Below are 13641 nucleotides of genomic sequence, written 5' to 3' on the forward strand. Positions count from 1 at the left end.
AGTATTCCTACATTATATAAGCCCATTTATCATTCCCTGTTTCCGTAAATTGTACTTAATTGATGTTTCATTTTGAATTGTTTTGTATTTTTGCAGATAAAACTTAGTTTCTCTTTTTTTATTCTAACGTAAGTATTTATTTTGCCTGATGGTGATTTGACTATTGTAGTATGTTATATATACAGGATGAGTCACTAACTATTGCCACCTAGGATAACTCCAAAAGTATGATTGTAGCTGAAAAGTTTGTGGGACAAATGTTGCATGGGACAATGGGGGCCATAATATGACGATGGTTTTTTGTTGCTAGGTGGGGTCGCGTCATAGATATGAAGGTCACCTTTTTTTAAAAATGGGGTGCTATAGTTTGGTACATTTTCAGATAGTGGCTATCGAGATGAATCCAATGATGGGTAACAGTAAGATCAATGAAGGTAAAAAGGTGGCATGAATGTCCATTTACAGAAGGTGTTCGAAGTGAAGACCATTGGTATCATTGCACTGCTGCAATCTTCTTATCACTGATTTAGTGGTATTCTTATCACTTTGGCACTTATCGAAGCATGCTCTGACAATTCTCTCTCATATATCATTCGAATAGAAAATATTTGCCGAATACGGCGTATCCATCTAATGTGCCGTTGACATATAAACACCATTCGACGGTTTTGCAGTACAACACTAATAGGAACAGTAAGACTAGTATCGTCGAATCAAGCAAATAGGAATGATGTATCCTTCAAGAACAAGTCGCTATGCTTCTCTTTTATGGAGAATGCCAACGAAATTCAATGAGAGCTAGAGACTTATACACTAAAAGATATCCTCAGCATACTCACCCTACATGTCGTACATTTAAATATGTGTATGATAAATTGAGAACAACTGGATCCTTAATGCATCGGAAACATATCCGGCAAAGGAAAATTACTAACGAGGAAACGGAAATTGGTACTCTTGCCACTGTGGTTCGAGATCCTTGTGTTACTTCACATCAGATGACAAGGGAATCTGGCATGAGCCAGTTTAGAGTTGTTAGTGCTCAGTATCACCATAAATATAATCCTTACCATATCAGTTTCCACCAAGAATTAACTGGTACAGATTTTATGCGTCACATTGAATCCTGCTGATGGTCTCAACTCCAGATTCAGAAGGATGGCACATTTGTTAATTTGATTTTATTTACTGACAAGGGTACATTCATACACCGTGGAAACGATCATTTGCAAAAACTGCGTTATTGGGCAACTGTAAATCCATGTTGGCTATGGCAAGTTGCACACCAAAGACCGTGGTCGGTGAAAGTATGGTGTGGGATTCTGGAGGACAGAATTATAGGCCCCTGTTTCATCGAAGGAAATCTTAATGGTTGGAAGTACACCACATTCTTGCAAGAAGCATTAGATCTGTTATTGGAAGAAATACCTTTATGAACAGAGAACAGGATGTGGTATCAACACTATGTTTGTCGGGCACATTTTTCGCTGATGGCTAGAAATGAGTTGCAGAGTCAATTACCAAATCTTTGGATTGGACACAGAGGAGATGTCATGGCCAGCTTGTTTGCCAGACATGATGCCTCTGAATTTTTTCTTTTGGGGTTTGTAAAAGACATTGTTTATAAAGATGTTCCAACAACACCTGAAGATATGTGAGAGAGAATTGTCAGGGCACGTGATTCGGTAAGTGCCAAAGTGATAAGGAATACCACCCAGCTGATGATAAAAAGATTGCAGCACTGCATTGATACCAATGGTCATCACTTCGAACACCTTCTGTAAATGGACGTTCATGTGACTTTCATTGACCTTCAAAGACCTTACTTTTAAATGTCATTGGATTTGTCTCTATAGCCACTATCAGAAAATAAGTACCAAACTGTAGCATCCCATTTAAAGAAAAAAAGAAAAGAAATAAAAGAGAAATAAAAGTTGACCTTCATATTTCTGAAGCGACTCCTCCTAGCGACAAAAAACCAACGTTATATTATGGCCCCCGTTGTCCCATCCAACTTTGTTCCCACAAACTTTTCAGCTCTTATCATACTTTCAGAGTTATTCATGGCGACAATAGTTAGTGACCCACCTTGTATAATTTGGGGTGGCAAAGGTATTACATGAGGGGTCACAACAAAAACAAAGGAGGTTTATTAAAGCAAAGTAAGTGGCACAACTCAAAGAACTAATTAATAATTACCCGATAACGCCTCACATTCAATGAAAACGGGACTACATGTCCATATTTACTGTTGTGTAGGAAATAATAGAATTTACTGCCAAAAATACTCGCTTGAAATTTAAAGGAAGCTTATAGTATTTCAGTGTGAGTTTTATATAATTTTTAGATCAATTTTTCTCAGGTACTGCATTTTTGAGATGTCACTTCTTGACAGTGTGCAATTTGTTTTTTAAAAAAAGCTTATGACTCAGTTGACCATGAATCACTCCACCACACACTAAAAGAACAAGGTCTAGATCTGGAAGCACTTGCAGTCATAAAACAATCTAGCAGATAGAAATTCCAAGATTGAAAATTATCTGGGAATTTTCAGATCTGTTCAAAATCAAAATGAGGGTAAGGCAAAGGGGCAGGCTGTGTCCATTACTTTTAAACTGTGTCCTTGAGAAAATGATACAAAAATTGTGCAAACAGAAATAAAGTAATCAAAATTGACGAATCACTCATTTTAGGTAGAGGTAATTTATCGATATATCTAGTTTAGCAATATTAACTTGCAACATATCAGCAGCCCAGCCCCAACTTGAACTCTTGAAAGACACAGCAGAAAAATTTGCTCTTCAGATATGTTTTGAAAAGAGCACATGACCTGCAATACCTGCAATAAGCAAGTACCAAAATTCATAGAGATGAAATATGGCAAAATTAAACACATTCCCCAATTTAAATATCTTGACGAAAGCATACAGGAAAATGAAATTTAAACAAAAGCAGACAAAATTAGATGCCAAAAGGTGAAAACTACATACTGACGTATGCAAAATATATTCCACAAGAAATGTATGTCCGAGCGCACAATACAGTAATTAAACCAGAGTGCCTTTATGGCTCAGCAGCACTAATTTTGTACATGAAAACTGACATTGAAGATATTTAGAAAAAGGAACCCAAAATCATAAGAAAAATTCCAGCCCAAAACTTGTAGATGAACAACGTCCACTAAGAAGCAGTCAGGAAATCAAACAATACAAAAGCATAAACCATGAGATTAGAAAATGCAAGTTAAGATTCCATGGACACATTAAAGGAATGAATCGAGACAGACTTAAAATACAAATAGACTTCCTCCCCCCCCCCCCCCCCCCTCCTCCTCCTCCTCCATTAGGAGCAAAGCCAAAACAGACCCAATGAAATGGGTTGATGAGATAAAAACTGATCTGACATTGGCAGGAATTAATACAGATGATGTGCAAAACTGCAAGATCCTCAGGTCCAACATTCACATATAAGTAAAAGAGGAACTGAAGAAGGTGACTGAGACAACGTGGTCTGAAAAGAGAAGGAAACCCATAGGAGGAGAATAAAGAATTATGGCCACAAAGGAAGGCAAACTCTCAACTCTTAAGTACTTTGCATAGTCCTAATGGGCTTATTTGCTGCTGCTGCTGCTGCTGCTGCTGCTGCAGATGATGATGATGATGATGATGATGATGATGATGATGATGACATTATTAGCAAATGTCCCATTGGAGAACAATAAGCAGGTGATTTTCAGTTGTTCTTAAGGTTTTTGTTGTTTTCCAAATATTTCTTCATTTTCTCCCTGAAGGCCGCCTTTCTTTCTCCAGTCTACTTTGGTTGGTATGGTTTCGGTTCAGTCTCCGGAGTAAACTTCCACTTGTTAAATTTGCTCCTGAATCAATCCCTTTCTGATGTGTTTGTTACATCAATTTTTGCTTTTGCCAAATTCTTCTTATCTTCAGTTACCCAGGTATTCATGCTTTAATAGATGTCACATTGTACAATAGACATTTAATTAGTCTGTATCCAGGTAATCTGTCTAGCTGTCCATAGAACTTCATTTCTCTCTTCATGATGTCCATTTCAATGTTTGATACTCTTTCTGTTGTCTCGACTGTTTGCAGTTTGTATCCATCTCGTGTGTATCATGGACCCAGAAATTTTCTAATCATCTTCCTCTCTACTTTCTTAATCTCTTGTTAATCTAGTTTTCGATTCAATGAGTGTGTTTCACTTGTATATGTGAGTGTTGGTTTGATTACTGTGTTGTAATTTCTGATTTTAATGCCTTTTGCCAGGCATTTTTTGTTACACAAATTTTGAATAAATCTAGACACTAACTTGATTTTCTGCAACCTGCTTTTTGTGCTATTTTTCTCAAGTCCTGTTTGTTCAATAATTTCACTGATATGCTTAGTGTTTGACTCTGTTGATTTCACCATAATTTGTTTTAAGTTTCAGAATATTGAACTTGGAATAGGTGAATTCAGTTTTCACGAAGGAGATTTGCAGGCCAACTTTCTCTGCACTTCTTTGAGGGTCTCAATTTGTTTAGTGCAGTTTCTTCACTGTTGGTTAGAATCGCTAAGTTATCTACAAATGCTAAATATGGAAAGTTCAATTTTCATTGGCCAATTCCTTATTCAATAGGCTTTCAGAAGTTCTGTTTTCTTATATCTATTTCGCATTCTTTCATTACTTTGTCCAAAACTGTTGAATAATAGTGGCAGGATCCCATCTACTTGTATTTTGTTTCAACTAAGAATGGTTCCAAAATTTCATTTATGAATTTAATTTTTAATTCGATAGAGATTGTCTGTCTATTGAATGGTATGTTTTGTGCAGACTGTTGGTTTCAACCTGATTGCTTTAATTTTTAAAATAGTTTTAAGATTTAAGATTAAGTTTTATAATTTAAGGTTAAGTTTTAAGGTTAAAGATCTGTTCTGGGCATGATCTGTTAGGTCGAAAGCCTGCTTGATAATCTGAAATTGTGTGTTCTAGTTGTTCTTGTGCAAATAAAATTTTGTAAGTGATCGGCAAATGTGAAATGCCTCTTTAGTTGTTTACATCTCTCTCTCCCTTTTTGTGCAATGTATGAATTAGTGCACATTCGCAATTCTTTGGAATATTTTGTCTGCCAAATTTCTTGGATGATTTGAGTGATTTGTTTTAATGAATTTGGACCAAGGTTCTTCAGTAGCTCAGCTAAAACTTCATCTTATCCTGATGACTTAGTTTTGGGCTTTTTAACGTGACTATAAATTTTGTCTTGAGTTGGCGGTAGTGAAGTTTGATTCTTGTGTTCTTGTTGTAATGTGTGGAATCTCATACTCGTTTGTGAGCAGTTTAAAAGTTGTGAGAAATATTTTGCTAATTCTTGACAATTTCTTTATTTGTTAGCATCAATTTTTCATTTTGTTACCCACAACAGAGATTTCATGGAGTGCATCTTTTGATTTGATTTGCAAATGTTTCGTAAAAGTCATTTGTTTTGTGGTTCCTAAAGTCTTGAGTTGTATTCAGCTGTTCATCAAGATATTTTCTTTTAGTTTGTCTAAGTATTTTACCTGTTTATTTTCTGACTTTAAAAAATTTGTCATGTGGTTTCTGATTTTTCAGAATTGTAGTTTAAGAAGGCTCGTTGTCTCTCTTCTACTGTGTTATCACAGTTGGAATTCCATCATGGGTGTTTGGATTTTTTCTTTAATGGGATCAGTTCTCCTGCTTCCTCTATAATTTTCATTTTGAAATGTCTCCAGTTGTTTGTAGATTGCTTCTCCCATACTTTTCGATTTTTGTATTTTTTAAATAAAATTTGGGAATTAATGGTGCTTTGTTTCAGGATTTCCTTTTTGGTGTGAATTTAATTTTTACTCAGGGAAAATAGTGGTTAGAACCTGTTTTTGCCCCTCTGTGGACTTGAACGTCATGTATTTCTTTTTGTAAACCATAGCACATCATCATCATCATCATCATCATCGTCTATTTGAACTTCACCCAGCTGAAGGATAGGGGATTTCTTAGGGATCTTTCGAATTGATGTTGACATGGTTCTTAGATTGTTTGGTTGGCACAACTGGATGAACCTGACGCCATTCTTGTTAGTGAATTTATGTGCAGGGTAATTGCCAACTACTTCTATTTTATTATTGTTATTATTAGTTTTATTATTATCTTCTTTCCTTTCTCAGACCTTAGGTCTGGTTAAAAATGGAACGTGACGCGGACCTTGATCAAGTGTGACTTCCTTTTAACTGTATGGTGTATGTTACATTGTATCTAGAAACTTTCGGGTTATTGAACATGTATCAGTAATTACGGATTTCTGTAGTTGTATATATATGTTTGGATGTAGCTGCATTGCATTGATGTACTGGTGGATATTGTGTGGTATGACTCCTGTAGTTGATAGTATAATCGGTATAATGTCAACTTTATCCTGATGCCACATGTCCTTGACTTCCTCAGCCAGTTGGATGTATTTTTCAATTTTTTCTCCTGTTTTCTTCTGTATATTTGTTGTATTGGGTATGGATATTTCGATTAGTTGTGTTAATTTCTTCTTTTTCTTGGTGAGTATGATGTCAGGTTTGTTATGTGGTGTTGTTTTATCTGTTTTAATGGTTCTGTTCCAGTATAATTTGTATTCATCATTCTCCAGTACATTTTGTGGTGCATACTTGTATGTGGGAACGTGTTGTTTTATTAGTTTATGTTTTATGGCAAGTTGTTGATGTATTATTTTTGCTACATTGTCATGTCTTCTGGGGTATTCTGTATTTGCTAGTATTGTACATTCACTTGTGATGTGATCTACTGTTTCTATTTGTTGTTTGCAAAGTCTGCATTTATCTGTTGTGGCATTGGGATCTTTAATAATATGCTTGCTGTAATATCTGGTGTTTATTGTTTGATCCTGTATTGCAATCATGAATCCTTCCGTCTCACTGTATATATTGCCTTTTCTTAGCCATGTGTTGGATGCGTCTTGATCGATGTGTGGCTGTGTTAGATGATACAGGTGCTTGCCATGTAGTGTTTTCTTTTTCCAATTTACTTTCTTCGTATCTGTTGATGTTATGTGATCTAAAGGGTTGTAGAAGTGGTTATGAAATTGCAGTGGTGTAGCCGATGTATTTATATGAGTGATTGCTTTGTGTATTTTGCTAGTTTCTGCTCGTTCTAGAAAGAATTTTCTTAAATTGTCTACCTGTCCATAATGTAGGTTTTTTATGTCGATGAATCCCCTTCCTCCTTCCTTTCTGCTTAATGTGAATCTTTCTGTTGCTGAATGTATGTGATGTATTCTATATTTGTGGCATTGTGAACGTGTAAGTGTATTGAGTGCTTCTAGGTCTGTGTTACTCCATTTCATTTCACTACTCCAAATGAGTAGGTCAATATTGGTATAGCATAAGTATTTATAGCTTTTGTCTTGTTTCTTGCTGTCAGTTCTGTTTTCAGTATTTTTGTTAGTCTTTGTCTATATTTTTCTTTTAGTTCTTCTTTAATATTTGTATTATCTATTCCTATTTTTTGTCTGTATCCTAGATTTTTATAGGCATCTGTTTTTTCCATCGCTTCTATGCAGTCGCTGTTGTTATCCAATATGTAATCTTCTTGTTTAGTGTGTTTTCCCTTGACTATGCTATTTTTCTTACATTTGTCTGTTCCAAAAGCCATATTTATATCATTGCTGAATACTTCTGTTATCTTTAGTAATTGGTTGAGTTGTTGATTGGTTGCTGCCAGAAGTTTTAGATTATCCATGTATAGCAAATGTGTGATTTTGTGTGGGTTTGTTCCAGTAATATTATATTCATAATTTGTATTATTTAGCATGTTGAGTAGTGGGTTCAGAGCAAGGCAGAACCAGAAAGGACTTAATGAGTCTTCTTGGTATATTCCATGCTTAATCTGTATTGGCTGTGATGTGATATTATCTGAATTTGTTTTATTATTATTATTATTATTACTATTATTATCATTATTATAAAACTACATTTATGCAGCAAGTTTGTTCCAAAAAATTAATTGGATCATATTAAAATGTTCACAAACATCTCTTACAGCTTCTGAATGAATGATCACCCACATCATCATAGTGTGGAAGTAAAAATAAATAGTAGCTTCAGGCTTGCAGTTAGCTTTTTCCCACATTCGACAGCAGTTGGCCTGACAACATTATGCTTCCAGTTTAAAACTTTCAGCAGTTTTGACACTTTTTTTTTTTTTATCGGAGTTTACAAAGCACTTGTAATTACATAATGATGAAATGTAAGAATTTTTAACTGCGTATTAAAATTGTACATTGTCATGTGGGAATGCTTTCTGAGTCTGATACTATAACACATTTTCAAACTTTTCAAGTCAGGGTTTCACCCGTGAGTCTGTAAATTAGTCAACAGCAACTTCTTCTGACATCTTTTCTTTGTTGGCCGTGGTAACTTTATCATATTTTTTCTTTCTGTTGTGCCTTTATGCTGACCCACTAAGACATCAAGCAAGTCTTTTTTAGGTGATGAGAAATCAGAACAACACATCTTTTTGTGCTCATTTGCGTTCACCTTTACAACAAGACACCTTCAAAAATAAATACTATGCATCTATAATCCATGATTAATAACTGTAGTCAGAATCATGATAATTGTGCAGATAATAGATTTTAATGGTGTTGCCAAGCATATTTCGTGCTAATGTAGGTCTATGCTGAACCACCTTCAGTTCATTTATACAACATGATGAATTTATGAACATAGTTGATTTTGCAAACAAGTTCAAAACTTATATCCAGTCAAAGATGTTCATACAATTGGTACTTTCTCGTGTAGACAATTTCTGTTCTTCATGTTGCCAGTATTTTTTTTTTTCATTCACCTTGTGTAACATTACATTTACTTATTTTATCTGTCCATTTCAGACTTTCCATTTCTCTCAAACTGCACATCCCGGAAGCCTTTAAACATTTCTTTTCTCTCTCTCTGTTGTGTTATCTATGTTTTAGCAGCATTCTGTGCAAAACTCTTCACTGATTTTTCCTTGGTTCTTTATTTGATGAACTACAGAAAATACTCTTTTCTGTAAAACATTAATTTTGCACTAGCTTTGTATTTCTTCATTACATGTCGTGCCACTAGTTACGTTTAACAGTACATACCTGAAAGTATCAACTTTTTGTACCACTCTAACAAAGCTTCACTTCTAATGTCCTTCATTGCTTTGTCAAAACCATTGACTTAATCTCCTGTCTTCATTTCATATTCCTTATATCTGGTATTTAGTTCTTTTAATGTTTTGTTAACTGCCTTTCATTGTTGCTTAGGAATATGATATCATCACAAATCTTACTTTGTCACACTAGTGTTTTGTTGGAAGGTGGTCTTACTGAATTGTCTTAATAGACACAAAATCACTTCACGCAAATGTCGGGATAGTTCCTTTGAAAGGGTATGGCCAATTTCCTTCCTCATCCTTCCCTAATCCACGTGTGTGCTCAGCCTCTAAATGACCTCATTGTCAGTGGGATGTTAAACGCTAAACTCCTCGTCCACAGGTACTAAACAGAGTAGCTGAAAGACAACAGTGTTGTCTTACATCTCTCCCTATTTTAATTCCTTCTGCCATCACATCTCTTATTCTTACTTTTACTGCTTGTCTCACATACAAGTTGGTTATTAGTGTCTTTTCTTTCCAGCTGACTCTCACCTCCTTCAGGACATCTAAAAGTTTAGTCTACTTCCCTATGAAAGCAGTTTTACAATTCAAGAAAAACGGCAATCGTAACAGTCCAGTTGTATCTTTTGTATCTTTCACTCATCTGAAATTAAGTGGTGGTCATCCAATTCCGTCTCACTTGGAAAATCATCTCATCATTATTATTTGTCAATTTATTGCCAAGAAAATATGAAACTTTGTCTTGTATTTGGTGTTGGCACCATAAGTGTTTCTGGGAAATCATTTGGTCACTTACCTTTCTCATAGCTGTTATTGCACAAATACAATATTTCAGCCTTTTCTTGGATTGAACATTTCAGTTAAATTGAAATCCAATCTCCATGTGTTGCTTCTACACCTTTCGTGTCCTTTTGTGCCATCTCAACATCTTCCATAATAATATCAAATCCTTCTGCTTTCTTTGGGTAATTCATTTCATCCTCCATATCCAAAGCATCTAGATGACCCATTGCCTTACATATTTCTTCTCTGTACTTCTCCTCATTCGTTCTTTCTTTCTTCCTTGCTTTCCTGTAATTTCATTACTATTCTCAGCTGTTTTTCCCTCTTCAGTTCGAAGACTAGATTGATGCCGTTCTCCACGCTTGTCTATCTGCTTACTGCAGTCAAACATCAGTCCCTACTATTTTTATCCACAAACCCTCCCACCAAACACTTCCTGCCATTGCCAGATTGACATTTTCTTGATGCCTCAGGATATGTCCTGTCAGTCAGTCCCTTCATTTACTCAACTCGTGCCATAAATTTCTTTCCTCCCTAGTTAAATTCGTTGGTTATTCAACCTACCCATCTAATTTTAAACATCCTCCAGTGATACCACAGTTCAAAAGCTTCCATTCTCTTCTTGTCTGAACTGTTTGCCCACGATTCACATCTGTACAAGACTACAATCGAGACAGGTGCTTTCAGACTAGGCTTTCTGATACAAATTTATGTTAGATGTTCACAAATTTCTCTCTTCCTGAAATAACAATTATGGAAGTTCCTGGATGGGTGATTACATAAAATAAGGGAAAGACAACCGCTCACCTATAGCAGACTGGTGCATGGAGCACAGCAATACATAACTGAAAAGAGCATTCACACTAGCTTTCAAGCTCTAGCTTCTTTCTTTTCCAGCAATAGTAGACACATTCACACATAGAAACCACACACACCAAAAGGCGCACTCCAGTGGCCACAGGTGTGGGTGCACGCATGCGCTAGTTCCTGAAAGCTAGTGTGAAAGCAGTTTTTGTGTCTGAAGTGTGTTTCTTGCTATTGCCATACCTCATTTTGCATCATCTCATTTTGGCCATAAGTTATTTTGCTGCTCAAATAACTCATCTACTACTTTTAGTGTCTCATTTACTAACCTAATCCTCCCAGAATTGCCTGATGTAGTTTCACTACATTCTGTTACCCTTGTTTTACTGTTGTTCCCATTATATCCACTCTGTTTGCTTCTGGTTTCCTCCTCCAAATTCTGTAATAAGGTCTTAAAATTCTGTGTTCTGATTCTTACTCTTGTGTTCTTCATTGTTACCATGTTAAATTTAGCTTCAGAGTTAACCAAATCACAGAACTTACCTAGGTTCTTTTTGTACCCAAATTGTAGTTATTGTTTATAAGTGCGTTAACATTTTTGCGTTTTTACAAATTATGGGCTTCAAATATAAACAAAGGCATTTAATTATTTTTAGTAGGTGAGGGGACAAGAAGTTTTTGTGGTGGCAATTTCGGTACTGTATTTTCCACAGAAATAGTGCTTAAGAATTCCTGTGTTTCAGGGGCTATTGTCTACATTTGGGTACAGGAGATTAAATGACTGCAAACTGTCAGCTCCTGATATTGCATCAATGGTAACACTGCTAAGAAATAAAGCTGCTAAAGCGTTTGATGCTCATTCAGCTCAACATTCTATTGCTCCATACTCTCCAGGTTAGTTCAGTGAGTATTGCTATCTTTTTTTTCCCAGTAATTTGGCTGAGTTGTAGAAAACCAGTGATATCAAAGGCTGTAGTTGATAAAAGGTAATATCTGAGTTTATGGATAATAAGTGCACTTCATCATAAGAAGCACCAGATCATCTATGAGATAGTGTGTGTGTGTGTGTGTGTGTGTGTGTGTGTGTGTGTGTGTGTGTGTGTGTGTGTGTGTGGGGAGGGGGGGGGGTGATGAGATAAGATACTCAACTCACCCTGTACACATTTTACTGTCATAAATGTCTCTGCTCACTTTCACTGCCTGCTCCACTATCTGTCTATGCACTGAACTACTACTCCTCCTCCCCCCCCCTCCCCCCCCCCCCCCCCCCCCCCACACACACACACACACACACCTGTCCCATCTCCGACATTTCTCACTGGCCATGGGAAGTATGAAGGAAGGATGATTTACACAGTTTCTCCAGGTCTCTTTTACATTTATAACTGTTCTTTCGTACCATGCTATATTAAATACATGGAAGATATATCTCGGTCGTTTAGTCTTCAGACTCTGATTGTGGATATTATTGAAATTCATTACGTCTATGGAATAAATAAATAAAAAAGATGAATTGTTTGTCAAGACTGTCCTATAGTTGAGTGTTAGCCATATCCTTTGTAATTTTCAATGCAATAGGGTCCGCAGCTGCGATAAATTTTTTGAAAGATTTCTTGATGCCCTCAGCTGCCATTCTCTTTATTTTATGTACGATTGTACACCATCACCCTTTTCAAAATTTTGACTTAACAAGTTGATAGATTTGTTATGGTGCTGTTGGCAATATGCAGTCACAAATCATACTTGTGAATAGCCATTGCCTACTGCATAAAATAACTCTTCATACATTTATCATTCTTGATGTGTCAGTGCTTAATGGTTTGAGCAACAGTGGGTTTTTATAATTGAGCAAGTACTCTCTGAAGTTTAGGCACATGGACTATGCTCAGCATTGTAAATTCCATTGTGCAGTATCTTACTTAGGCGTCCTTTAGTTTCTGACACCACAAAATCTGGAATATCCTGAAATGCTTCCCTCCTGCTCTGTATCCAGTTCCATCTTTTGTTTTTAAGCAGAAGCTTGTCCAGAAGAGTTCACAATTCTGCAAAATTTGCAACGTGATTCTCATTAAATGAGTAGAGGCTCAGGAACAAATGTAGTTCTTCCATACAGGAGGACTGATTCATGTTTCCTGTTTCCATTACCTTGTCTGTTATTAGCTATATCCCATCAAGTGTGATTTCGAAGTTGAGGAATTTGATCTTGTTCACACATCACTTGATTTTATCAGGTTGGATCATCACTACATGTCTTCAGAGGGCTGTCAAAAGCTGCTTGAGATGTCCAATGTGATCACTGAACTTTTGACACCCTATGATATCAGTGTAAGCCACACTGAACATAATAAGTCCCAGCATGAGAATATCATTGGTAGTTTTCACAAACACTGAGGTGGAATATTTTAGCCATAACGGAACCCTGTAAAATATTGGTTGCCTCAGAAAAAAAAAAAAAAAAAAAAAGTTGCAGGATGTTTCTGACAGAACTCGTGCCACTCCACAGGGCCACCTAAGAAGTGCCTCTCTTGTGTTGGCTTGGATAGTGTCCCACCAGCTTCAGTATTGATTAGTCTTGCATCAAAATAGCAGGAATCGAAATATTGAATAGAATGATACATCAGAAATGCCACTATGGTAAAGGAACTCAATTGCCAGGAATGTAATGAAGACAACATCCAAGAACGGATGAGTGTTGGTGATGCAGATCCAACACCCATCATGTAGGATAGCAAAATTATAAATGTAGCCACTGATGAAGCTGATGTTGCCAGTGTGTCCTCAGCTAGTGGTCCAGGAAATGAAGCTGAAAATATGCCAGCTTCTTCTAAAGCATTTATGTGTGTAGAAACTGCCTTATGGTGGTTTGAAGCTCAAGATGAAAGTGACTAGTATCCG

At 36.3% G+C, this 13641-nt stretch overlaps 1 protein-coding gene across 4 annotated transcripts in view; it reads left to right on the plus strand.

The window, feature by feature from the left end:
* The window catches only part of LOC126184695 (uncharacterized), a 236989-nt gene that overhangs the window by 148937 nt on the left and 74411 nt on the right, over positions 1-13641 (plus strand). For all 4 annotated transcript variants that reach the window (XM_049927197.1, XM_049927200.1, XM_049927199.1 and 1 more), the window contains one exon: positions 11490-11640. In XM_049927197.1, coding sequence (XP_049783154.1) covers positions 11490-11640 — 151 coding nt within the window. The remainder of the gene's footprint in view (positions 1-11489; positions 11641-13641) is intronic.

This window comes from Schistocerca cancellata, chromosome 4, assembly GCF_023864275.1.
Source record: "Schistocerca cancellata isolate TAMUIC-IGC-003103 chromosome 4, iqSchCanc2.1, whole genome shotgun sequence".
Lineage (NCBI taxonomy): Eukaryota > Metazoa > Arthropoda > Insecta > Orthoptera > Acrididae > Schistocerca > Schistocerca cancellata.